General features: G+C 38.4%; 7 protein-coding genes across 15 annotated transcripts in view; 6 read left to right on the top strand and 1 right to left on the bottom strand.

Moving 5' to 3' along the window:
* Positions 1-10,370, top strand: part of LOC108969280 (glutamic acid-rich protein) — a 32,943-nt gene extending 22,573 nt beyond the window's left edge. For 3 of the 5 annotated variants that reach the window (XM_018933900.1, XM_018933897.1, XM_018933899.1), the window contains 9 exons: positions 7,082-7,208; positions 7,322-7,411; positions 8,134-8,377; positions 8,438-8,944; positions 9,123-9,257; positions 9,333-9,595; positions 9,668-9,767; positions 9,834-9,947; positions 10,012-10,370. In XM_018933900.1, coding sequence (XP_018789445.1) covers positions 7,082-7,208; positions 7,322-7,411; positions 8,134-8,377; positions 8,438-8,944; positions 9,123-9,257; positions 9,333-9,595; positions 9,668-9,767; positions 9,834-9,947; positions 10,012-10,212 — 1,781 coding nt within the window. In that variant the 3' untranslated portion in view covers positions 10,213-10,370. The remainder of the gene's footprint in view (positions 1-7,081; positions 7,209-7,321; positions 7,412-8,133; positions 8,378-8,437; positions 8,945-9,122; positions 9,258-9,332; positions 9,596-9,667; positions 9,768-9,833; positions 9,948-10,011) is intronic. The other 2 variants (XM_018933902.1, XM_018933898.1) reach the window with 1 other exon arrangement.
* Positions 10,371-11,213: 843 nt separating this feature from the next.
* LOC108969269 (solute carrier family 35 member G1) lies at positions 11,214-13,042 on the top strand. 3 transcript variants are annotated; one of them, XM_018933884.1, is made up of 3 exons: positions 11,214-11,536; positions 11,599-11,920; positions 12,032-13,042. In XM_018933884.1, exons 2-3 carry the CDS (start codon positions 11,712-11,714, stop codon positions 12,867-12,869), a joined length of 1,047 nt encoding a protein of 348 aa, XP_018789429.1. In that variant the 5' UTR covers positions 11,214-11,536; positions 11,599-11,711; the 3' UTR covers positions 12,870-13,042. The 3 variants fall into 3 exon arrangements, with proteins under 3 accessions (XP_018789429.1, XP_018789427.1, XP_018789428.1); XM_018933882.1 differs by having other exon boundaries at positions 11,214-11,533; XM_018933883.1 differs by having other exon boundaries at positions 11,214-11,920.
* Positions 13,043-13,616: 574 nt separating this feature from the next.
* LOC108969283 (exonuclease 3'-5' domain-containing protein 2) lies at positions 13,617-16,022 on the top strand. Its single transcript, XM_018933907.1, has 7 exons — positions 13,617-13,885; positions 13,942-14,418; positions 14,476-14,948; positions 15,187-15,355; positions 15,433-15,582; positions 15,644-15,811; positions 15,907-16,022. Exons 1-7 carry the CDS (start codon positions 13,677-13,679, stop codon positions 16,004-16,006), a joined length of 1,746 nt encoding a protein of 581 aa, XP_018789452.1. The 5' UTR covers positions 13,617-13,676; the 3' UTR covers positions 16,007-16,022.
* A 3-nt stretch (positions 16,023-16,025) lies between these two features.
* LOC108969284 (apyrase) lies at positions 16,026-18,324 on the bottom strand. Of its 2 annotated transcripts, XM_018933908.1 has the most exons (3): positions 18,183-18,324; positions 16,891-18,087; positions 16,026-16,831 (listed from the first exon to the last, which is right to left on the bottom strand). In XM_018933908.1, exons 2-3 carry the CDS (start codon positions 17,961-17,963, stop codon positions 16,534-16,536), a joined length of 1,371 nt encoding a protein of 456 aa, XP_018789453.1. In that variant the 5' UTR covers positions 17,964-18,087; positions 18,183-18,324; the 3' UTR covers positions 16,026-16,533. The 2 variants fall into 2 exon arrangements, with proteins under 2 accessions (XP_018789453.1, XP_018789454.1); XM_018933909.1 differs by having other exon boundaries at positions 16,891-18,324.
* A 297-nt stretch (positions 18,325-18,621) lies between these two features.
* Positions 18,622-19,549, top strand: LOC108969266 (probable ribosome biogenesis protein RLP24). The gene is made up of 2 exons (XM_018933873.1): positions 18,622-18,807; positions 18,927-19,549. Exons 1-2 carry the CDS (start codon positions 18,727-18,729, stop codon positions 19,419-19,421), a joined length of 576 nt encoding a protein of 191 aa, XP_018789418.1. The 5' UTR covers positions 18,622-18,726; the 3' UTR covers positions 19,422-19,549.
* An 89-nt stretch (positions 19,550-19,638) lies between these two features.
* LOC108969265 (neither inactivation nor afterpotential protein G) lies at positions 19,639-22,133 on the top strand. 2 transcript variants are annotated; one of them, XM_018933871.1, is made up of 6 exons: positions 19,639-19,895; positions 19,977-20,108; positions 20,197-20,402; positions 20,461-21,674; positions 21,743-21,829; positions 21,900-22,133. In XM_018933871.1, the coding sequence occupies exons 1-6, from the start codon at positions 19,835-19,837 to the stop codon at positions 22,042-22,044; spliced, it is 1,845 nt and encodes a 614-aa protein (XP_018789416.1). In that variant the 5' UTR covers positions 19,639-19,834; the 3' UTR covers positions 22,045-22,133. The 2 variants fall into 2 exon arrangements, with proteins under 2 accessions (XP_018789416.1, XP_018789417.1); XM_018933872.1 differs by having other exon boundaries at positions 19,639-19,847.
* Positions 22,134-24,664: 2,531 nt separating this feature from the next.
* Positions 24,665-26,046, top strand: part of LOC108969272 (sodium-coupled monocarboxylate transporter 1) — a 4,274-nt gene continuing 2,892 nt past the window's right edge. Inside the window, exon 1 of the mRNA XM_018933886.1 lies at positions 24,665-25,220. Coding sequence (XP_018789431.1) covers positions 24,861-25,220 — 360 coding nt within the window. The 5' untranslated portion in view covers positions 24,665-24,860. The remainder of the gene's footprint in view (positions 25,221-26,046) is intronic.

A 26,046-nucleotide genomic window follows, 5' to 3' on the forward strand; every position in this document is an offset into this window, starting at 1 on the left:
TAAATGCGAAATTGTCTGCTAACTAAAATGGAACACTGTGCCTTYAATGTATCAGAGTACATAATTTCGAGTATATATTTACATACATATGTATGTGCGTATATGCACGCACACTTTACAAAGAAGTATTTATTGTAAATAAATGAACATACATATACAAATGTACATACGCAGATATACATATGTACATCGAATAGCGTTGTCCGCTTTTTCATTTGCTTTCATGACCGTACGTCCTTTGCATTTAATTCAAAGCGAATACTCGAAACGCTTTAAGGCCAATGATGTTGATGCTCAAAGATGTTCATATCAATACAGGCATATATATGTAGAAACATACATATATACATAAATACATAGGTATTGGCATGTATATAGTTAGCGTTTTGAAAAGAAAAAATGTGTGCACAATAAAGCAGAGTCGATTGAGAACAAGTATTTCTACGCCAATTAGCCGAACGTTCCAGCGAAGGAATGCTAATGATGGAACCGCATAAATCGGCAACCATTTTGCACTTCAAACGGTAACAGGTGAAGCAATTGCGCAATTAAATTCAACAATTTTCGTGGGTTTTCCATAAATTCAGCGTTATGGTTTTATTTAACGCACGAGAAGTTGTTTTTCTCAGATTTTTATTACGTGGGTACACATACAGTTATGGAGAGAGAAATAGCATACCCAGAGCTGAATAGAGAGATTTGTAATATTCTGCAAGAGTCTACAGCTACTGGCGTACGCCGATGACATCGATATCATGGCCATACCAACCGCGCTGTTAGTTCCGTTTCTGGACAAAGAAGCGAAGCAAACGGGTCTGGTAGTGAACGAGGCTCTCACGTCACTTTTGGCAGTCTAAACTACGAAATCGTAAATAATTTCGTCAGCCGAAGTAACTCTTGCCAACAGAACTTACTGACAAGACTGACTAGGCAATTGAGACGTAAAGTTCTCTCTTGACGAACCAAGACCAAATTCTGCAAGTCACTCATCATCCCCGTGCTAATATATGGCGCAGAGGCATGAACGATGACAACATCTGATGAATGGGCGTTACGAGTTTCCAAGAGATAGGTTCTGCGTAAGATGTATGGTCCTTAGCGCATTGGCAACGACGATTACCGMAGTCGATGGAACGATGAGATGTACGAGATATATGACGACATTGACATAGTTTAGCGAATTAAGAGGCAGGGGATACGCTGGCTAGGTCATGTCGTCCGAATGGTTGAAAACACTCGAGCTCTGAGTGTATTCGACGCAGTACCCGTCGGGCAGAGAGGGAAGATCTGCACTACGTTGGAAAAACCCGGTGAAGAAGGACATGGCTACACGTGGAGTCTCCAATTGGCGCCAAAAGGTAAAAAGCACGACTGGCGTGCTGTTGTAAATTCGGCTGCAACCACACAAGCGGTGTTTATGCCAATAAAGAAAAATATTTTCAATTTTTACTACATAACTTACTTTTTCTTCAATTTATACTATGGCTAATGAAAAACTTCAATTTGTTTCTTGTTTCTATTAATAACAAATGTCGCTTTATTACATGCTCAAAGTGTGCTATTTCTCTGTGCATGACTGTACATACCTACTTAGGTTACATACGAGTGGATCATACGCAATAGAGCTTCCTGCGCTGTGGTCGCTCTTTAATTAAGAAACATTTGTGGCGTTGCGTGAGCCACTAGCGGATTTTGAGCGCAACAAAGCACCAAATAATAATCCGATTATATAACACGTCCAGCGTGTAATATCCATTCAACTCATACTACGTGGAAATGCCTGTGAACAACGACGTAAAATATGTTCGCGATGTTAATTTAAATAAGGCTTCCAAGACTCATATTTCACTTAAGACACTTCAAGCCCRGAACAACGYGAAGYGCTTAAATTAGAATGAATYGCAATTTAGTTATAATTTTATTAATGCACACTTAAATATTTATGTTATYTAACATTTCGTTAATTTTATTTGTTTACGCCATTTCCTTTTTGCACATTTAACGGTACTATAAGCGAGCGTAAGCCAAACTCTCCAGCTCGCCCTTGCCCCCACACCACATTCATCCGGCTTTTCATGCACTTATGCTAACGATCGTCTTCAAAGGACGCCACCACTCACCACTACATAGGAGCATACTTGCACACCAGCTCAAGTACCCTAGCAACAGCTTCACTTCACCACTTGTTCACTTCCCCTCGGTTTCAGCGCGGCGAACTTCTTTGCATTTCTGACGGTTTGCGGCGATTTTGTATGAATAAAAAATATGCTTTCGGTTGTTGCTYGGTGGCAGTGAACTGAATTTCATTACTTAAAAGTCTATTATTAGCAGTCTACTATTCTGTCGTTCTCTTTAAGTACTTGTGTGCGGTAACAGTTATACTTACCTAGTATCACCAAGAAATTGGAAGTGTAAAATTTTCCACTATTTGTAATTTGCATTTGGAAACTTAACTTTGATTACTTTGTGGAGCGCTTTGAGAGTGGCACGTCGTCGCCAGCGTGTCTGATATTGTGAAAACAATACGCACTCTTTTTTTTTTTTGGAAGTTATTTCTGAACAGAAGAAGTTCTATTAAAATTAATTAAATTTCTTTTGCTTAAATCTGTATGAGTGTTTCTTCATTATGTAATCGCTAGCCTTAACAGTAGAGCTGGCGAGCATAGTCTTTAACGAGCTGGAAAAASAACCGAAAGAGGTTGATCAMAAGGTGAWCGAGGACAAGACAAAGTACCTTAAAGATGCAAACAAAGATTCCGCGCGTCTTGGGAACTACTTTCCTATTGACAACTAGAAATTTGAACACTGAATTTAATTTAACTCCAAATCAGCATAAATACCAGCAATCTRAGCCTAGAGATCAAACGCAGAATAGCTCAAACAAACTGCAAACGATAGACAATTGAGAAGCAGGTGCCTCTCTGGACGAACAAAAATTATGTTCCATAACTCTCTATTACACTCTATATGTTCCACATCTCTTATCATTCCCTACCTATTATACGGCCCAAAAACATGGACGATGRCGAACCGAAATGAGCAAGTACTCGAAGCATTTGAGAGAACTTTTCTCCGTAAAGTTTTTGGTGTCGTTCGCGTGGGCTTTGAGTACCGAAGAAGTGCAACCACGGCGACATGGATATGAAGAAGAATGTGCTAGTTATTACATATTGTACGCATGGAAAATTATGCACCAGGAATAAGCTCTTTTTATTCGAGACCCGACGTGGGTGGAAAGCGGAAGCAAGGATGCCCACTCACTCAATGCAAGAACCAAGCATACAGGGATCAGTCTGCACTGTGGATATACAAAAAGTGTTATCGCACAATGTATAGAGGCAACTAGCGAAGTTTTTTGTTCTCGAGCTAAACCGAAACACGATTGTAGTACCAAAAAAAAGAAGAAGAAGCAAAGTTTTGAAAAAAAGGTACAAAACGAAGGTTAAGAAGTTGAACYGTTTATCTCATGTCCTAAACTCGTATGAAATGTGATTGATAGGTTTCATACTAAATTATTTTCTAAGTAAAGCAGCTGTTTATTGAAGGAGCTATGTATATACTATTCAACAAAAATTAAAATTAAGATTATTAGAAGACCTGATAGGGAAGTAATCAATATCATTATCAGACTCGTCTGGGAGCCTGATAATGTGAGTATTAACATTGTCAAAAACCAACTTCTGTGCGATTGCGAGATTCTTTTGGCCCACTTAACTACTTGCTCTCAGTTCTTGCTGAGCACTGTTCATTAGGCATATCAATGTGGTATAGAGAACAGTTAAGTGGCAACATCCAGGCGCTTTCATTTTGTTTATCGAACTTTTGCAAGATTGAGGTTGGAATATCTCGGCAGTCATATCTTCRGCGAAACTGCCGTAATAGCCGAAACTGATACAAGCCGCGTGAACAAATACATATGTGCCAAACTAAAAGCGCTTTGCCAATTTTCGAGAGTCACAATTGACTGGCGTTCTCAACTTTTCTAACCTAGAGATTCCTAATAAGTATAAGTAGTGGTGATCGTCACACTATAAAATTTAGAGAGAATTTATATATTCAAGATTTCCTTGCGAATCAGCTTTGACTTAACATAATTATTATAGGAAGGATGAGGATGAGTACTTTAAGCTACCCGCTKTCCCTCTGCACTCTAACAATGTTTTAACGAAAAACGAAAAGTACTCAAATAAAAACGAACAAAGCAAAAGGCAAAGACAAGCCTTCTGGTAGCAGGCACAAAATCTGGTGAGGAATTGAACAAAAAGCTCGAGCACCTCACTGTGAGAAAACTTCCGAMAAAATAAACAAAGCAAAGTTCCTCGCTTTGTTGGCTTTGGCTGAAATTAACGAAACTCGAAATAAAAATTCAAAGCCTCTGCTACATAATAATGCGACGAGCGCATCTCGCGGCAGATAACAAGGTTGCCAGTCGCCTACGACGTACATACATTTGCAGTGTAAGTAAGTGTGTGATCAAAGCGACATTCGCCTAAATGATGCTTATTGCAACAGCGGGGGTGACGTAGGCGTTGTTTCCGCCGCAGGCGCGCTGCAACAACAAAATTCTCATTGTAAAGTTAAACACAACTGAGCCTAATGCCGTAACGCASTCGGGCAGCGRGAACACAGGGAGCGGCGCATCACCAGCRCRAGGACAATTCGGTTTTCAGCGAATAAAAATACACGAAATACAATAATAACAATAAAATTATGAAAATCACGGAAAGCGTTGGAAACGGAATAATCTGCCTTTGTTTGAGGGCTTTTMGCATAAGGCTAATTAGCGGCATTTTAGGCGTATTCTTGAATGAACGCACCGACACGAATTAAAGATAATTGAATTATTTTGAACCCCAAACCAGTTTTCACTAAAAAAACATAGAGCAACTGCTGCTTTTTAAAATATTTGTGTAAGTATGCGCATAGAAATCACACTTGCCATGTATGACCTTGAACAAAATTAGCGCCAAACACTTCATTAGGCCAAAAGAGTAAGTGAGAAACACTCATTGTTGCATAATATTTAAAATGAAGGCATTGCTTAAGCGGCGAGTGGAGAATATATGAATGTTTGGAACTCGCTTATGGCACGTAGTAACTGAAAGGCAATGAAAGTAATTGTGTGCAAAATAACGGTAAACTAATCAATAACCAATAAATGAGTTACCAAAGTAATTGACCAGTAAAGAAGATATAACAAGGTCCTTTCGAACAAGGAGGTTTGCATAGTTAAACATTTAAGGGGCTCACTTAGAGTGACAGCTTAAGAGGTTACATGGGTTTCCTCGGGTAAAAAACAGCCCTTTTTCAGCAATTTTTTTCTCACATAAAAAATTTAATATTTTATTAGAATTTTTTTTTTGTTAGAAACATACACCATTAACAAAGAAATTCTAAAATTTTTGGTAAAAAAAAATATTTTAAACTCGGCCATTGCGACGCCTTTTCCGGTGATCCCTCGGAAGGACGATACGCCCGTGTTGGCAGGATAACTCCTTACAGGATCATCTAAAGTGAAGAAATACATTTTTTTTTTTCGAATAGTTGTAATCGAAAAAAAATCTTTCGACCAAGTCTTTAAGAATTGTATCTCAAAGACATGTGTAAAATTTCATGAAGATCGTTTGAGTAGCTCTTGAATAATTTCTTCAAAAACACAGTATCGATAAAAACGCGTTTAAAGACGGCGCGCTTAGCCTAGTTATCGCCAAGCGCACAAGTTCTCAAGGCTGTATCTCCGAAACTACTGCTCGAATCAACTTAAAATTTAGGACAATATTCTTGAGGTAAAAGTTCGATTTTTAAAAACCCGTAAACCCACGTAACCCCTTAAAATTAAGGCAATTTTTGAAAATTCAAAAAAAAACTAGAGCATCAATTACTAAAAACTTCGAGAGTATGTAGAGGAAAATTTTTGAAGCAAATATACAAATTTTTTCGATTTACGCGCGATTTACGACGACACTACTTGCATGCCTTCAACTGGTTTACCGTAAATGACCGTTCAAGGACCTWATGCTTCTTCTTTACTGACGTAGACATCGCTTACACAATTATAGTTGTTGATAGATTCAAAGTGCAGCCAGGTCCTTCTCCACCTAATCTCTTCAACGGAGTAGAGGCCTTCCTCATCCGCTGCTTTTATCGGCGGGTACTGTTCTCTTTCCAGTAAAACTGGGGTGTAATCGGGTATAGCTATGCTTCTGGGTAAGCAGTTACAGTTGTAGAACTATACCGAACTCCTACTCTTGCGTCCTCACCACGCACCCTTCGTAACTTGTCTAAAATGCGTTAGACAAACCTTTGTTTGGGCTGGGATTACGGCTTTGTTCGCCAAAGGTGCGGCTGCCAGCGGACGTCGCTCTCGCGGCTCACTATATAAATGAGTATAAAGCTCTCGTCTAGCGAGGTTGTCCATGGAGTTTGGGATCCGCCACATAGTAACCACTCTCAAKGAAAAAGAAACAATAGRATCGAAAAATCGCTTTCGCATTWCATATTTTTCTAAGAGCTGTGCTAAATAATTTACAATTACATCGGTTCGGCTACCTTTTGCCACGCCAATTAACTTTTAAGCATAAGCTAGTGAATCAGTTGTGCGCAGCTTCTAACAAATGCCAAGTGATGCCGTTTCAAGAGCAAAATGTGCACCGACTTCAAGCCACAAAATACAAATACTACTCCAGCCACAACTAGCCGGGCGTCGGCTATCCTTTGCTGCTCCCCTTAGAGCAATAACACTGCCTGCTATGTATCTGTTGAGTTAACGCACAACCGTTGTACTGGCACAAATGAAGAGGAAATATCGTTGCAAAAAGAGAGCGTACTTTGAAATGAATGTTGGTAGTTAGGAAAACGCACCTTAGCTTAYGCCACCAGAGAATCAAATTACTGCAATACAACCATGCAATCGTAACCTCATTAAATATTTCACTTTCTTACYATTGCAATTTACTTTCGACTTATCTATGCTGCACAGTGAATAAAAAATCTTCTTAATTTTCTCYCTCCAACTCTCTCATTATGCATTCGTGTGCGTCACCACCTGCCCSGTTGGACCAAATATTACTTTGATGTGCAGTTCCCGCACCACCACCGCTGCCATCACTGGTGCCCAAAGCACCACCACCACCACCGCCACCATTGGGCGCTCCTGGCGAGAAGCGAAATCTAACAGAAACACAAAAGGTCACCTTAGAAAAGCTTAAGTAAGTCGAATGAATTTGCTGGCGGCATTACTTATTTGCATAACTTATGACTTAATTGTGAATTGCATAAATTATTAATTTTTCTTTCTGTAATTTGTGTGTGCGCTGTCTAGGACGCGACCGCGCAGGCGTCCAGACTGGTCAGAAATGATGAAGGAGGTGGAGTCTGGAAGGAAATTGCGCCATGTGGAATGCAATGACAGGTAAGTTGAAAAATGTTAATGMAGGTAATCAGCGCGAATAATGAGGCTAATAGACGAAGCGGAAATTTCTTGRGAAAAATTTACTTTTATAACCCGAAGAAGCTGGGTTTGCCACGAAGTTATTAAAAATCAGCAGAAAACATCGGACACTGTATAAAGTATATACATACGTATAGTTTATAAATGATTAGTCGACGTGACGAACTGAGTTGATTTAGCAATATACGTTGTTGTTGTAACGGGTACCTAATCCCCCATTAGGATGGTAAGGATTTGTTAAGTTGCCGTTGACTTCATCCAAAAGTCCGTCTTTTCGTTTGCCTGTATATATGCGCTGCAGTCCCTCAGGGAGCCGGACTTTAGATGAGTGGGTTTAGCTGAAATGTTTACAGTTATGCGGGGACTCGTTGTATTATATGTCCGCTTCAAGCTAACAACTACAGCAACGGTTTCTGCGAAAGCACCACAACAGAAAATGCTTGGAGAGAAGTTCGATATGTTCCTCACCTTGTAAATGTTCGACCAGAGACATCAAGAGGTATTCCGTTTTAGGGCGGAGTGCAGAGTTCTGACATGTACGAAGTTTCTTAGTCAGCGCTGCTACAATTTCCACAACCAGCGGTTCTACGATATTGAAGGAAGCCTTGTTTCTATTTGGCCAAAGACCGTATTTCGTAAAACAAAAAATTCTTTTCTTCATCTGATATTTTTTATATTCACAGATCTCAGCCGATTCTTACATGCAAGTCGATGACGAAAGTGGATAATAAGTTTATATACGAAACTGAAAAAGATAACTCACACAATAAATTGCTTAAACAAATTCAGGGTGGCATTAAACTAAAGCCCACACAAACGAACGATCGTAGTAAACCTATTCTTGGGGGCTTGCGAAAGTTCCGTAAACAAATGACTATAGAGGAACAAATTCAAAAGTCTCAATCAAAGATTAATCTGTTAGCAGAGGTAAATACTATACAGCTTTCCTACTTTGGTAACTAATATCTAATGGTGGTCTTTTAATAGGCTGCTACCGCAGCTGTTGGCGCCGCTGGAGCTTCTGGCAGCAGCGATCCAGCCGCTATAACAAATAGCATTGTGGCCGCACTTTCGATAGATGATCCAAGCGGTGATGAACTCGACGACATTGACACAATACGTGATGATCTACAGAGTACGAAGCAAATGTTGGCGCTTGAACTGCGCAATCGCGAAGCCCAAGATCGTGAAAACAAGAAATTACTTGCGCAAATAGCTACACTAGAAGCGGAATTGGAGCGCGAAAAATCACGTGAAAAGAATCTGGAATATGGTTCTCGTGTTATTGTGGCGACCATGGATCCTACAACGGCCAGCGAGGAGGCATACTTGAACTCACTGAAGCAAGAAGCGGATGATGCTCGCAAAACAGCTAAAGATTTAGAAAAGAAATATTTAGATACAGGCGAGTTACTTGATCAAGCTAAGAGTGAGATTGATGAACAAAAACGAACGATACAGATGCTGGAGCGCAAATTAGCGCAAGCTTTGCAGGTGAGTTGCATGAAAAGTGGCTTTAGAGGCTAAATAAACAAAAATGGGAGTAAAAAAAATTTGAATTGTGGCTTTTTGGTAAATAATTGCGATTTTCTACGCATAATTGAATTTTAACAATTTGCAAGCTTTTTATTTTCGTTCGCTATTAACATAACCCCATTAAAAAATGCAAAAGGACGAACAAACAAGCAAACCATGCCCCATATGCGCTAAAAGACAACAAGCTAAATATTTTTATTCATACGATGACTCAGACGATGCAGAAACATGCTTTGGCTTTGATAACTTTGCTAATGGCTTTACTAACAAGGTAATGACGCTATGACGCTTTGAATGGAGCGTCATGACACAATGCAGACTTACTAAAGCTTTTTCAAATTAATAGGGAGGTGGTTCTTTGAATGGATCCCGACGTCCGAGCGACGTGCATGGTGGTCGTGATAGCTCYCCTGAGTTAGATTTAGAAATGAGCGAGAGTGATCCAGATGAACCGGAGGAGAAGAAGTTGGAACGGCGCGATCGTCGCATGGCAAAGGAAGTGAAAGTGCTTCGAAGCAAATTAACAAAGGTAAAGGTTAAACGTGAAGCAGCTAAAAAGGAAAAATTAGCATTGAAGCAAGCTATGAAGAAGAATCATGCTATACTCAAGTAAGTAAAATAATTGAAACAGTCTACATCTATGTATGTATATGTAAATATTACGGATTTTTAATACTTTAGAGAGGAGAATAAAAAGTTTAAAAAACTTGAGAAAGAGGTTCAAAAGATGGCTGCTTCCATGAAGGAGGAGGAGGAAGACGAGGATGATGATGAAGAAAAGGTAGTATATGTAAAATAAATATTCCTTTTTTAATTTTGTATGMAATTACATCATTTTTAAATTCAGGAGGAAGAAGAAGAAAATGAGGAAGATGCAGAAGAGTCTGAGGAAGAGGAAGAGTCCGAAGAATCAGAATCAGAAGAGAGTGAAGCCGAAACTGAAAGCGAATCCGAAGCCGAGGTAACAAATCACTTATATTTGACAAATGAAAAATGTAAGGTTTATGCGCTCTATTTTACAACAGGATGCTAGCAATGCCGATAAGAAGAGTAATCTGGAACCTCGACTAAAGAAACATGAAAGCCGTCTGCTAGCGATGAAGAAATGCAATGTGCTATTACAGGCCAATGTAGACAATTTACAAGATGAGATTACACAAATACGTGCAAAGGCCGCGAATTTACAAGCCGAATTAGATGCAGTATTGGCCGATCTGGGCTTCTAAACTATCTCAGCAGTCAATTTGGATTGACAAGTGAAGTTATGCGTACAAGGAATGCTAGATGCGGTATTCGTCGTCCCTTATTATTGTATTGCGGTATTTATAGCTTTTATTGCGAGTAACTAGAACTTTTTCTAATAAAACTTACCTTATGAAATAAATATGAATGCTTTGCACCGTTCAAAATGTGATTATTTATTGGATTGTAGGTATAATTAAGTCATGATCCTGGTCACTTGCTTTTTCAGCACTTTTCTGTCTATAATTATTAATACGAAATCTATTTGTTATTGTATCTATGGGTAAAATCACAAGTAAATGATTGCAATTGATTGTATTTTAGCACTTTGAACTGTGAAAATATTTCATAATTCGTAAGATAGTATTTGTTGTGATATCTTTTGTTTTGAACTAAAAATTTAAATGCCTCGTAATCAGTGCTATTCAAACTGTGAATGTTGCCATAGCAAACAGCTGAAGGCAAACAGAAGCAGAGTTGCTTAGTCTTTGTATTCTTTCAGCAAATTGTTTTTTTTCAAACTGAAAGAAAACGAAATGTTACGCAGTGTTTTATTGTCTTATTTATTTTATTTTTTAAATTTTGCATTCGGGAAGCTATACATTTTATKCGCTGGTAATCCTAAACTCCATTTTTTAGAATATTTATGCTATAAAGTGTTTCAGCAAATTAGATTGACGTACGTATTATRTTTTTGAGAGTGGCAACGCATACCATTTTTCGGCGATGTCAGTGCCTAATAGTCGGTAAATACCAAATAGCTAAACAATTATGGTTAAATTTTTGGTTTCGCTCAAAAACTATTTATTAATTATTTCATATTTAAGAAGTGTACATTGATCTAACGTCTATTCAAGATTTTTTAGTTTATTAGTAAAATATTTTGTCATGGAAAATTTGAATATAAAAAAGTATATATTAAAAGAAAGTAAATTTTCAATAGCATTATCATTTGTGTTATTAATTAATGATTAGCATAACAAGTTAGTAACCGGTTTAGCAATATTTGCAAATCTGAAACCGGTTTTATGCCATAATAGTTTACATCTCGATGGGAAATTCAGTTAAGGATGCGGAAGTCATACAAAGTTTATGTTGTGTTGACGACAATATTATCTAAAATATCTTAAAAATGTTAATAAAGTTAACAATGATTATAAACTCTCTGCTATTCTTATCAAAGGCATAATATTAAGGTAAAATAACATTAACAGGTTCCTGTGCGTAATTACATATCTGGAACGAATAGTACGWGGGAAATCGATTTTTCCATCTACACCAACAACCCCTTCGAAAACGAACCAGGTGGTGTAGCTAGTGATAATTTATTTTACATAAATTAAATTAACAAACAATGTGGTTTAATGCAGATTTGTTTTGAAAACCACGTAGTTAATATGCCTTTCTCACTGCATCACTGTTGGAGTCCATCGAAATTACTCTTAGCCTGCTAAGCAAAAAACTCATGACAAATTATTAAACGATGCCAGAAAATTTAGAACTCCATCAGTTTGTCGACGGTTTTCGTCATGGCGAAACTTCACATAGAATACTTACGCGCCTCAAAGCAACACTTAATTGCCCTTATTTGGGTATTATATTAGCTACACTCTCCTCGCTTTTTTTCTCACTATGTTCGGTGATAGTGAAGGGCCTCGTGGACGTAAATCCAATGGAGCTTGCTTCATTTCGGTGAGTGAGATGTGCCTATTTCATGAATATATATATGTACATACATAAAAGTWCACATGTTTATACATTTTGTTTACTTTTTATTAAGACTTCGTTTACTTTCATGGACAGGTTTATTGGTGTACTGCTTCCTGCAATACCCATCGTTGTCTACAATCGATACCCGGTATTTCCCGAAGGCCAACGTGTGATATTACTGTTACGCTGCTTTATGGGCACGACCGGTTTAATGTTAAGTTTTTACGCTTTTCGTCATATGCCACTCGCCGATGCTAGTGTTATAATCTTCTCAACGCCWGTATTTGTTGCAATTTTTGCGCGAGTGTTTCTCAAGGAGCATTGCAGCCTCTTCAACATCGTCACCATCTTACTTACTCTAGTTGGCGTAGTGCTAATTACACGACCACCTTTTGTCTTTGGTGATGCTGCCCCTTCAATGGAGACTGAACGCTTTTCAGGGAAAACCTACGACATTTGGGGTCCAGTTGCTGCCATATCATCCACATTATTTGGTGCCAATGTGTATATATTGCTTAGAGCCCTCAAAGGGCTACATTTCTCCGTCATAATGACAAATTTTGGTGCTTTTGCCCTGGTGTATACATTTATTGTGTGCGGTTCGATAGGCGCATTGTGCTGGCCAGCATGTGGACGAGATCGTTGGCTTGTGGTGGTACTTGGTATATTTAGCTTTTTGGGTCAAATATTACTCACATTGTCACTGCAAATGGAGCAAGCTGGACCGGTGGCTATTGCACGTTGTGCAGATATTGTATTCGCATTTATATGGCAAATCATGTTTTTTGGGGAAACTCCAACTGGCTATTCCCTATTAGGCGCCTTGTTAGTAGTGAGTTCAGTTATTTTGACAGCGCTTAAGAAATGGGCATTGTCGCTACCACGGGAGTCCTCGGCTAGAAAACGACTACGATATTTATTATTAAATTAAAAACATATAATATTAATGGAGCATACAAATATTACGACATTAATAATAGAAGCGCATTGTGGTTTCTCTCATAGGATGATAATTATAATATTGCATCTACGTAGTAATATATTAAAAGTAATAATTAAGAAACGAATCAACTAATATACGTTAGCAAAACCAAACAAACTACACTTAATATTGTAATTAATTCAAACGAGGCTGGCATTTAAATAAATATAAAAGTAAAAATCTTTAAAGTATAAAATAAATAATACACAATTACATCATGTACTGAATATAACACGGTTAAATGAAATCTATCAATAAATAAATTTGCGTGAAGTGTTTAATATGGATCCTATTCATAAACAATACATTGTATTTGTATACATTAAATTAATACTATTGCAGACAGGGTGAATATAATTTTTTTGTTATTAAATTAACTGTTAAGTTTATCTCTAATCGTAAATGTATATATAATTTTTTATATTAATTTCGATAGTTAGAGTTAGAATTTATTATTTACATATATACAACTGGGTGGATYGCAAACTTTCGAAATCATTATGTCATGAACAGAGAAATAGCACACTTTTAAAATAAATTATAGAAATCAGTTAATAAATGCATTAGCTCACGCTTTTTAATTTTTTTAAATACTTAATTGTGAACCGACACGCTTTTATTGTTGAACAGCTGTTGATAAGAAAAAAACAGCTGAATATGGTGACAGTTTGAAGCGCACTAGTTTTGCACATTTTCTTGAAAACACTCAAAATTCTCACTTCGTTACAAATATAATAAAAAATTATTAATTTAAATATGCCTGATTTACAAAAACGCACACTATTCACTACCAAAACATCRTTCCTAGTCACAGCGGCTGGCATTGGTTTGTTATGTCTTGTTKTTCGTCAAAGAGCACGTATTATATCCTACATACGCAACTACAGAAACCCTTTGGCAGGAAAGCAAATAACCGTTGTTGAAACACTTGATGAATGCCAACATGTTTTAGATACATTAACGCGGTAAGCTTTTATACAAAAATTGATATRTATCATTTATTTGTTTACATATTTTTTAGCCACTGCCATGAATATAAAGTGCTCGGCTTCGATTGCGAGTGGGTGACAGTGGGGGGCAAGCGTCGCCCTGTAGCACTGTTGCAGTTATCCTCACAGAAAGGACTTTGCGCGTTATTCCGCCTTTGCAACTTACAGCAAATACCAAAAGGTCTCCGTGATCTGCTCGAAGATGATAAAGTTATAAAGKTGGGTGTAGCTCCACAAGATGATGCACACAAACTTGCCTTTGACTATGGTGTAGGTGTGGCAAGCACATTCGATTTGCGATATTTAGCTGCCTTGGTTGGACAAAAACCAGAAGGTTTAGCTAAAATGGCAAAAAGCTTGCTAAACGTGCAACTGGATAAAAATTGGAGATTATCTTGCTCAGATTGGGAAGCCAAAGTACTAAACGAAAAGCAATTGCAGTATGCAGCAAACGATGCATTGGTCGCAGTTAAAATATTTGACAAGCTCGTGAAGAAGTTGGAACCAACGTTGGTTGAATTATACATTACTGAGTATTGAAATACTAAGACAAATTTATGTTTCAGTTCGTTTTGGAAACCAAACAAGTTGAACTTCGATAATATTCAAGAACGGTTGGAACCATTTTTTGATGTTCGCTTCAAGGAAGGATTTTTAAACAACTGTGCGAGCATCGAGAGAAGTAAAGCTGCCGTAGTTGCTGGGAAAAAGTCAAAAATAAAGCCACTGCAAACTCGCAGCATTAGCACACGCAGTAAAGCACTGTACGATAACTGCAATTTGCAGGCACCAGATGGTGAACTGCTTTGTACTATAGATGCSAAGAAAGCTCAATGGTATGTAGATCAAAGTTTGGGCGAGATCATATCGAATACACCGTTAACTGTGCGTTTGAATTTCGAGCCATCGGGACGAGCTGTCGGAGATGTGGGGCGATATTATCAGAATCCGAAAGAAAACCGTTGTGTAGTATGCGGTCGCAGAGATCCCTTATCACGCAAAAATGTTGTCCCCCGCGAATACAGAAAACATTTCCCAGGTAACGAATTGTAAATATGCTCTCTAGGATTCACCTCAGTCCACCACAGTTTTTAAACACAGTTTAGAAGTCATCACTGCCGATGTACAAAGAACAGAACATTAATATTTGAATATGAGCGGAATATTGCATATACGGAAAAGCATTATACCTTTCGTGCGAAATTATAATTTAACATTGTAATAGTGAAGCATTAGTTGTATGATATTTGTAACTTATACAATTTATATATTTTTAGTGGTTATGAAATCGCATACATCACATGATGTGCTCCTACTATGCCCAGAATGTCATCAGCTTAGTAATATTTACGACTTGAAAATGCGCACCAAACTGGCGGAACAATGCAACGCGCCGTTCACTAAAGAAGAATCAGCTGTGAAGTACATCGAGTTACCAGAGCTTAAGTAATTACTGCATTTGAAAGTCGGAGAAATTTATAAATTTCATATGCACTTTCTATTTCATTATTATTCTCTAATAGGCAAGTTAAGTCYGCGGCGCGAGCCTTATTACAAAGTCAAAATGAAATACCAGCAGAGCGACGTGAGGAATTAATACTCATTCTATTTAATCATTACAAAACAGAACCAACGAATGAATTAATTGTAGAGGCCGCGAAAATTGATACAACGTAATTAAATAACAGCAATTGTAAAAGAAACAGTTTTAACAGTTTAATATTTATTTGTTAGGCGAAACAATGAAAACTATTGCCATCATGGAGAGTGYGTGGTCCATATGTATCAAAACGAATTCGGTGGACTCTGTGAACTGGAAAAGCTGTGGCGGCAACACTTCCTAAGCACAATGAAGCCTAAATATCTTCCAGAGCTTTGGAATGTCAATCACAACGCAAATAGGTATTGCAAACATTTGGATACCCTAAATTTTTTTATTTTTGTATTTATTTATTGTAATTTATTTTTTTTATTTATTATTATTTTTTTTTAAATAGGTTGGGTATCCGCGCTCAAGAGGGGCGTGTTGATAAGGAGGATTTAATTGTTGCTGGCCTCGATGCAGCTGGAGYAATGGAAACTGTAGCGAACAATTGAAAAAATTACATTTAATAAGTTCGGTTATTTCTGAAAGTTTTTTATTTATAAATTTGTAACTAAAATTTGCTGTGCCTAAATTTATTGCATATGCCCTTTCTATTTACTATTTTCGAGCATTGCTGTATGTATGTTATCTAACTGTTTACTTAGTTCTAATATTTACAAAATAATGCGTTAGATGGTAACGATAGATCACATTTTTTACTTATGTTTTTGCGAAATCTTATACACAAGTAGTCATATTTTACGATAGTACATTGCTTAAGAATAATATCAAAAGTAAGCGTTCTCTTAGCTAAATGAAAAGTACAAGATAAAAACAATAAATACGCTAAATAACTTCGTGTAATACGGTATTTATACAGTTGGGCGCAGATTCGGTTTGTTGTTGTTTTTGTTATAGCGCTTATTTAACACGTTGACAGATTCTGCAACATGAGTAGTGCAAAGTATTTCATTTAAAGCTTCTTTGTGTAAAAAAAATACTATTTTATACTGCTTGCAGTTCTTTTACATGCCACATACTAAATAAATTCGATGCCTTCATATTTCAAATCAGTATCGATGCGTTGCTCCGGTAATATCGTGTGGCCTTCATTATCGAATGCCGTAATAAATGTCGATGTCTTACCGTCTAACTCTTCACTTTTAATGGCTACAATTATTTTGTCTTCAGTATTTGGCACAAATTTGAAACTCGAAAAGCCATGTGTTGGCGTCGTGTTTGCARGGTCCAAGGTAACGGTGTCGACATTTGTAAAACGCTCATCAGCTGATATGAGCAAATTACAACCCATATGCTCATCGCGSGTTTCATTATATCTAGAAAGGAAATTAATTTAATATATTATATTTTTAGTTGTATTACACCATCAAATTACTTTTCACGTGAACAGCGCCTGGGCAGAAAATACCATTTCCTTTGCACGGGTGACCACACACCACTCTCGTGTATCATATAGCCCGGCCAATTTATTTGCATTGCTTCTTGACGCAAGAATTTAAAATTGAATGCCCAGTCTAASGAACGTACCTCCCCACTGGGTGATATTACCTTCACATACATTGGATTTTCGTTCTCAAATTCACCAGCACTTGTCGTCCACTCTTTGCCCATCGAACCAACATATAATTGTTGATCTTTCACAGTRGCCCATTCCGCTTTGAAACCCTTASTATTTCGCCCATTTCCATCAAGCAATATAATCCATGGAATTGGTTTATCATTAGTAATATCATACACTAAGCCCGTTCGGTCGTCGAAACTAAGTAGTTTTCCATTAAATGTGACGAGTTCCGATAATTCCATGCCACGTCCTTTTAGCGAAAAGCTAGATTCCAATATTACAGGTTCACCGCCATCCCATTGAATCGTAATTTCTGGSTTAGACCTGCGATATGTTAAATGCCCTTTCTTCAAACGACTTTGCCATACAGTGCTACCATCTTTTTTAAGCACTTTCGAATTGGTATCTAAATCAGCTACTATGGCTATCCGATATACTATCTCGTTGGCATGCCCAACAAATGGAGCTGTGAGCGGATATTTAGCGATATAACCCTCAGCAGCGCCATTGAATGGCGTTTTATCAGATGAAATACTGTGTGTCGAACTACTATAGGCTTTGAGCCACGCTGCATCCGATGAAGATTGTGATCCCGTTCGAACGTAAGCAAATAGGAAGCATAATACAATTGCGCAGATGATTAGTAGCGCAAAATGGAAATTAAAACGYAATGTACGATTTCCAATTCGGTATGTAGGTGGTGTGCGTAGCGCTGAACGCCAATCGCGTGTATACATCACGGAACGTGAATGAGATGTATTTGTGTGATGTGACGTACGCGGGGTGCTCTCAAGTTGACGATATTCGTAAGAATTATTGTGGATTGGCGTGGCTGAACTGTGGCTCGGGTTAGAATGTGTGTGATCAGCGCGCCCCAGGAAATTCATTTGTGCACTGTTTTAAGCTTACAAATCGAGCTTATTTTCTTAAAAAATTAAGAAACGCACACGTTCATTGCAAAATAGATTCCAATCAACCGTCTGAACAATTATACGAAGCTAGTAAACATTACTATAGAATATAAATGTTTTAGCTATTATACTTATGTGGCAGTTTTTAAATAGAAATGAAATTGATGCTTAAAAGGTTTTCACTTAGTTACCGACCTTGAAGCRCTACGATGTTGATGTGGCGTAAAAGATGTGTTTTGAAACTGCCAATATACATATATTGTATTTGTTTAAAAACTATTTCCAAACATTAGTTTTTAATTATTTTAATGAACACTCCACGTTAATCAACATATTACTCCAGTGCTTTACTTAATAAATTAACAAACAGCTGATCAATGTAGTAGCTCTCAAACTATTTTCTGCTGTGACTGCATATTTAGATATTTGTGCGTTTTTATATTAAAATTATTACTAAAATATACTTTGTTGAAAATGTTTCGAAATTGTAATGTTTTTTAATTTTTTTATTAATTTTCMTACGACATTTACGCAAATTACATTGACTTTATCTGCCTAAGCAAAGKTGGCAACTTTTGTCAAATAAAAAATACTCGTATTTGGAATATCGAAATGTTGACAGTTCCATTTCTGTCAACTTTTTTTCTTTTCTAGTTTACCTCCCAGCAAAAACAAACACGTGTGTGCGCAATTAAGATATTTGTTGAATTTTTTGCGATTTTGACAAAATTCAGCAAAAATGCGTATAGAAACGTGTTACTTTTGTTCCAGCAAAATTTATCCTGGACACGGGATACAATTTGTGCGAAACGATTGCAAAGTAAGTGTTACTTTCTAATTTTTTTTGTTTTGATTGTTACAGGCATTTGGACAGAGTTAAATTAATGTGGCTAACAAAATGTATAAGATAAATTATAGTAATCTGTTTTTTTTTTTTAGATTTTCAGATTTTGTAGAAGTAAATGTCATAGAGCWTTCAAACGGAAGAAGAACCCACGTAAAGTACGCTGGACGAAGGCGCACCGAAAGGCAGCTGGCAAGGAGCTTGCCATCGATCCCAGTTTCGAATTCGAGAAGCGTCGTAATGTACCAGTTAAATACAGTCGCGAAGCTTGGCAGAAAACACTTGACGCCATTAAGAAGGTTACTGAAATTAAGGAACGTCGCCAAGACAACTTCGTTTTGCAACGTTTGCGCAAGGGCCGTGAAGTGGAAATACAGATGGACGTGAAAGACGTACAGCGCAACATTTCTCTAATACGTTCTCCCGCAGCTGGTCTTAAAGAACGTCGCGCAAAGGAGGAAGCGCAAGAAGCTGCACTTATGGATGAAGATATGTCCGAAGAAGAAATTACGTATGTTGATGCACGCGAGCTTGAAAAGAAACTGGAAGAAGGCGCAACAATGGAGGATATAGAGATGATGAAAGCTTAAGTTGGGGACAAAGTGTGTTATGGGGGTTTAGTTATAAGTCAAATATTGCATTTCTTGAARGTATTGTTGACATTTCAAGGAATGGTTCTATGATTTCATAAAAATAAAACAAATGTGTAAAAATACAACAWATCGAGTGAATTTAAATAGAGCTGTGAAATTTCAGTGATTTTGACAAATCTATAGAATTGAGTTATTTTGCTCATCAAGTCACAATTTTCACCCCTCAAGAGCGAGTAACTGCGCTCTACTACGTTCCAATAAAGAAAGCGACTTGTAATTGGATTACAGCAGTTCTTCCCCACCACCACTTTTCATATCTGCTAATTCTCACAGTGGCAGTCTTCAAGTCTTCTCTATTAGTTGTTAAATAGAAATTGGTGGTAATAGTAAACATTTGCTGCAAAAATAAAATGCATTTTCAGCGTATGTATAGAAAATTGCTCCGAGAAAAATATACTTACATACATATCAGTAATTATTAATAAATAAATGAATAAATAAACATACTACATGTATATAGTTCCAATAAAAATTTAAAAATTTTACTTAAAGAAATCTTGTTCCTCGGTGCCATTGCCATCGCCTTTTTGGCTTTTTTGTGGTTTGCATTTGTTTCGTTGTTTGGCGATAACACACCAAACGAGCTAAACCCTCAAGCGGGCTATGCTTTCGACTACATAGTGGGTGAGTTATCTATACCTATGTACCTTTGCTATAGAACTTGACATTGAAACATTAAAAAATAAAAATAAAAACACAAAAAAAAAATTAGTTGGTGCTGGCACTGCAGGCTCAGTGGTGGCTTCCTTGCTCGCCAAGCATAGTCCAACCTCAACGGTGCTGCTCATTGAAGCTGGCRATTCATTTGGTTTGTTGAGTAAAATACCTTTGCTGACCACATTCCAGCAAAAAGGTCTGAACGATTGGGGATTTGTATCAGAGCCACAGGTTTATTCTTCGCGCGGACTTGGAGAACAGGTAAATAGATAAGTAGATAAGCACACAATTGGCTATAAAATATCTCAATCAATTATAGCGGCAGTACTTGCCTCGTGGTAAAGGACTTGGTGGTTCTGCCATGTTAAATTATATGCTGCAYTTCGACGGAGAACCGCGTGATTTTGAAAGTTGGAGCAGTAGACACAATTTGACTGATTGGCGCTGGAAGGACATTCGACCTTTCCTTACTGCTGTGCGTACACAGACTCATTCTCTTTTTGAGATACCAAGGGACTATTCGAAAATCACGGAGGCTCTATACAATTTGAAGAAAGAATCTTCGAAAAAGAATTGGCGTTTTCGTCGTGCTCGTTATACAATCAAAAATGGGCTGCGTCACAATGTATTTCATCAGTTTTTGCTGCCCTCTCTCARCCGACGCAATCTCTTCACACTTACYAATGCGTATTTGAAGCGTTTGAATCTCGTTTACATCGACGAAGAAAAGAGCGAGGTGCAGACTATTTTAGTTGGCGTGATGGATCATAAAAATCATGAGGAGTACGTTTTCAGTGTAGATGTACAATGTGAGGTAATACTTTGCGCAGGCGCTTATCAATCTCCACAAATATTACTGGCCTCCGGTATTGGTRATGCCGCGCTGTTTGAAGCATTGGATATGCGTCAACAATTACAACTGCCATTGGTGGGTGAAAATCTACATGATCATGTTAATCTGCCGCTCTTCGTATCCATTGATACGGTGGGCCCAACACTTAATCAACGCGCGCTGCTTAATCCCCTACAAATTTTGAACTATTTAGTAAACGGTCATGGTCATTTGGGTAATTTCGGTGTTTTGGGTCACATCGACTCCAGTTACGAAGACAGCTTTGGTTTGACTTTCTTTGGTGTTGGTGCAGTGGACGAAAGCGCTTTAATGTCAATTTCCAATTTTAAACASGAATATTTTCGCGCGCTCTTCCCGCGTTATCACAACACTTCACAGGAGGGATTCGTGTTGATTTCCACATGTCTGCAGCCGAAATCTCGCGGCACTGTTTCGATCAGCATGCCCAATACCCGTTGGAAACCAATTATCGATCCGAATTATCTGCGTGAGGCCGGTGATATTGATTGCACGATCCGTGCTATACGCGCTGCCGTGGAGGTTGTGAAATCGGCAAGCTTTGCTAGTCTGAATCCGCGCATCCATTGGCCAAAGTTTGATGAGTGTAAAAAGTATGGACCAACGGAGCGGGATTTTGTGGAAAATATGCCGACGGACAGGTACTTGGAGTGTGTGATGAGGTATGCCAATTGCAGTCGAATATATTATGAAAAGAGCTATGACCCAACTATGTTTTGTTTTCGCACAGATATGTGGGGCTGGGGTCACATCATCCGGGCGGCACTTGTGTAATGGGCACATCAGCAAATAATAGTGTCGTAGATTCGCAGTTCAAGTGGGTGTTTTAGATAAACTTAGAAATACGCTTTAAACAACAAATTTAATTGTCTGTCTTACGCTTCTAGGGTACACGGTGTCGAAAATCTGCGTGTCATTGACGCAAGCGTATTACCAACGCCCATTTCTGGCAATCCTAATTCCATAATAATTGGTATGGCAATACGYGGCGCCACCATAATTCTACAGAAGGAAAAAATTAAAAAGAAATGAAGATTCGCGCGGTACACATACAAAAATATATAGAGTACATGTAGAGAATCTCAAAAGTTCTGCAAATTCCGATATGAATAAACATCTAGTTTCAATCGTCTCAACAAAGGCTTTCAGTTTTGTAATTTAACGCGACGTAGACACCAGAAAATAGTTGAGTTGATTTAGCCATGTTCGCCTGTCTTTATCTGTGCGAACTAGGTCTTCGATTTGAGAGATATCGATCCGAAATTTTGCTCACGTCTTTCTCTCTCTACGAAATTGTTTATTTGTCTTGGGATCGGGATCAGACCSCTCTAGCTTATAAGCTAGCCATATAAACTGACCAATCACAATGCCGTTCCCACAACAGTCGGGTCTACGTAACCGTAAGGGAACCGGTTTTTATCCGACCAAGGGCTGTCAACTCGGCAGCGTCCCTAAACATTAGTTCAGGTATGACCAATCGAAAACATTACTATTTGTGAAGGGTATTAGACGTAGCTAATGTGCAACCGAATTTCTACTTTTTKTCTGTTTAATTTTCACCTTGAAATCGAAGGACGAAGTTCAAGTGCAACGAAAGACAACCCATGCAATGAAACAAAGTATTTTATTGCTCAAGTAAATCTCTACAAATTAACAGCAATCAACGAATTAACGTTGCGCCAATGCAGCTGTAGTGTGACGCGACACTGATCTATGTGCATGTGTCATACTGTGTTAGAAGAGACATCTATTAGGAAATAAGTGGACGCACATGTAGTTTATTCTTTATTCTAGGTTGTTGGAAAGRCAATGGGWGAAAAATATGCTAAAATGCTTGAAGTMTCTGTACTTATGTACMTAYACACATATATGAGAATACATAACAGGTCAAGGCCATTCATGGATGATACACTGATTATAGGGACGCTCCAACTTTTCGATGTAATTTTTGTATTACCATTTGCCGTTTGCTTTAAAATAGRTCACAGTTTCGGCGGACACCTTTACTTGAACAAAAATTTCTTCCCAGCGAGCATTCTTTTGAGATCAGAGAACAGGAAATAGTCGGGGCTCGGACCTAAATARTACAGTGGATGCGGATGATATTCGAATCCTAATTCATGGATATTTTCTTTCTTTTTCTGYATTTGCGKYCATTTTTCGACGATTTCGTCAGTCAAAAAACGCTATTTAATAGTCGCTGTTGATGTTCCTACTTTTCTCAAAGTAGTCAATAAAAGTTTTTTCATGCGCATCTTAAAATACGAACAACCTTGCCAGCCAACTGAAGCGTCTTTTCACGCTTTGGAGCTCGTTCATCGTGCGCAGTCCGCTCGGTTGGCTGTCGGCTGGACTTCGGAGTGAAATGATGCAGCCATGTTTCATCTATTGCCACATAGCGATGCAAAAAATCGGGTTTATTACACTTGAACATATCCAAATACTGCTACGAATCATCAACTCGTCGTTGCTTTTGGTCAAAAGTGAGTTCACGCGGCACAGAGCTTCCTCATACCCAAATAGCCGCTTTTTCCAGACTCCAGGATAAGGAAGCGAAGCTGAAGGGTCTGGTAGTGAACGAGGTCAAGACGAAATATCTCTTGTCAGCAAAAAAACAGTCGTCGCACTCGTGGCTTGGCTGTTAACTTTCATAACTTCGAAGTCGTAGATAATGTCGTCTATCTTGGAACAAGCCTTAACACCAACAACAACGTCAGCCTCGAAATCCAACGCATAATAATTCTTGCTAACGGGTGCTACTTCGGACTGAGTAGGAAATTGAGATGTAAAGTCCTCTCTCGACGAACATAGACTAAACTCAACAAATCTTGTATAATCTCCAGCATGCTATATGGTGAGTGGCCGTTACCAGTTTTCGAGAGAAAGATTCTGCCGTAGTTTTATGGTTATTTACGCATGGGCAACGTCGAAAACCGCAATCGATGGAACAGTGAGCTGTACGGAATACTCGACGACATTGACATAGTTCAACGTAGCCGCTGTTAGCTAGATCATGTTGTCCGAATGGACGAAAACACTTCAGCTCTGAAAGTATTCGACGCAGTACCCGCCAGTAGAAGCAGAGAAAGACCTCCACTTCGTTGGAAAGACCAGGTGGAGAAGGACCTTGCTGCACTTGGAACGCTGCAGCCCCCTTTTTGGTGCATAGTTTCCGATAGGTTCTTGTATAAAGACCGTAAAAAAAAAAAAAAAATATTACACATAAGTTAAAGTGAGAGCACTGAACATAAGATATCCCACATTTTTTTTCATATTTTTGAACCACTTTGGCGCGCTTAAATAGCATTAATATATTAAAACCGTTGCTCCTCGAGCAAAAAAGCTTCAACATGCCGCAATTTATTTATAAACCTAGCGTTGTCAGTGTTAGTGACAAGATCATATATATGGGACTGCTGGTCACTATATAAATTTAGTAGTTATGTGGAAGAGCGCCCCTAATGGATGCGCTCATATGCATTTGTTGTAGTGAGAATGGAAAATATTTTATCCCAAATTGGTCTTATAATGTCACTGATGAAGGGAACGTCCACTGACAACACACACTCATCATCAATGGCGAAGCTTAAATGATAATAGAAAAGGCGCTACTGGGAAGCTCAGTTCGCAAGCAAGCTGTGTTTGGCGCGGATGCACGCAGATTGGTGCGCTTAAATTCGGGATTCGGGATTTTCAAAAAGAAGTAATGTGGCGGCAAACTATTCATAAATTTAATTAAACAATTGTGAAACTAAAATACAAGACGATAACCTACAATCAAGAGWCCAGCGCAAACGTTCGAGCGCCCATTTTTCTAGTGGAATCACCGAAAACTCCATCCAGCCACAATGACGGACATAGAGGATATTATTGCGAAGCTGCAGCGCTTTTCGTGGCCGGATTATGGCGTCTTCATAGCCATGTTTGTGATCTGCATAATGATCGGCATCTATTTTGGCTTCATGAATCGTAGTCTTTCCGAGTCCGATTATTTAATGGGCGGTCGCAACATGCTCATACTGCCCATTGCACTCTCGTTGGTGGCGAGCTTCATTTCTGGCATTACCTTGTTGGGTTTGCCGACGGAGGTCTACTCCTATGGCGTCCAATATTTGTACGTCTCCCTGGGCGTGATTGCAATGGGCGTAGTTATGGGTGTTTTTTACCTGCCCGTCTTTCATCAGTTAAACATCACATCCACATATGAGGTGAGTGTTTCTGTGGGAATATCGACGAAGACGGACAAGCTRGTTACACACACAAGCTGCCTCAAGTACGAACATGAAATGCAGCATTCATTAGAGCGAGAGATTTAATTCAATTAAATTATTTGACGCACACACGACTTAGCGTTTTGCTTGGATAAACAAATATCATATATATTTCATTGTACGACATAGAAAAGGTTATAGTGTCTATAAATACTGGAGCTTACGTAGATTGTGAGCGTTGTGTACGCTAATTGAACTTTCGTTGATTTGTGAATGAAAATCAGTGCAACAAGTTGATTCACTTGTGGCCGGTTCATTAAATGAGCGGCGAGCAGCACGTGTGCGTCGTATTTCATTACTCGAGGGTTAGGTTCTGTTYCGCTTTTCAACGACGCGATTATAGAAATAGGAGTACCCATGTGTGTAGCAAAGAGACTTAAGAGAGCTAACATTACAAGCAATTTTCGTGAGGAATAACTCGCCACATTCTCAGCTTAGCTCAGTATATGACCAGATTAGTTTAACTAACTGCCATAGACTCTCGACAAATCATGTTCTTTCCAAACATATCGCTCAAAACATTTTCCATTTTATTTGTTAGAAAAGATCCCCAGATGCATTTCAATGGAGTGAGTTATTGGTCTGGCGCTGTCAACAGCCAGTCTTTGGCCGACTATAATCCATTTAGTTTGTTAGAAAATATCGAAAATTCATTCGACTGGAAACGAGTCGGKTTTCCGATGTCTTTTTGCGTGATGTCATTGGTTCTTTGGACAAACAGTGAGCACAGCAAGCGCTGTCAACAGCCAGCCTTTGGGCGACA

The sequence above is a fragment of the Bactrocera latifrons genome, unplaced genomic scaffold (genome assembly GCF_001853355.1).
Source record: "Bactrocera latifrons isolate USDA-ARS-PBARC rearing strain unplaced genomic scaffold, ASM185335v1 scaffold_247, whole genome shotgun sequence".
NCBI lineage: Eukaryota > Metazoa > Arthropoda > Insecta > Diptera > Tephritidae > Bactrocera > Bactrocera latifrons.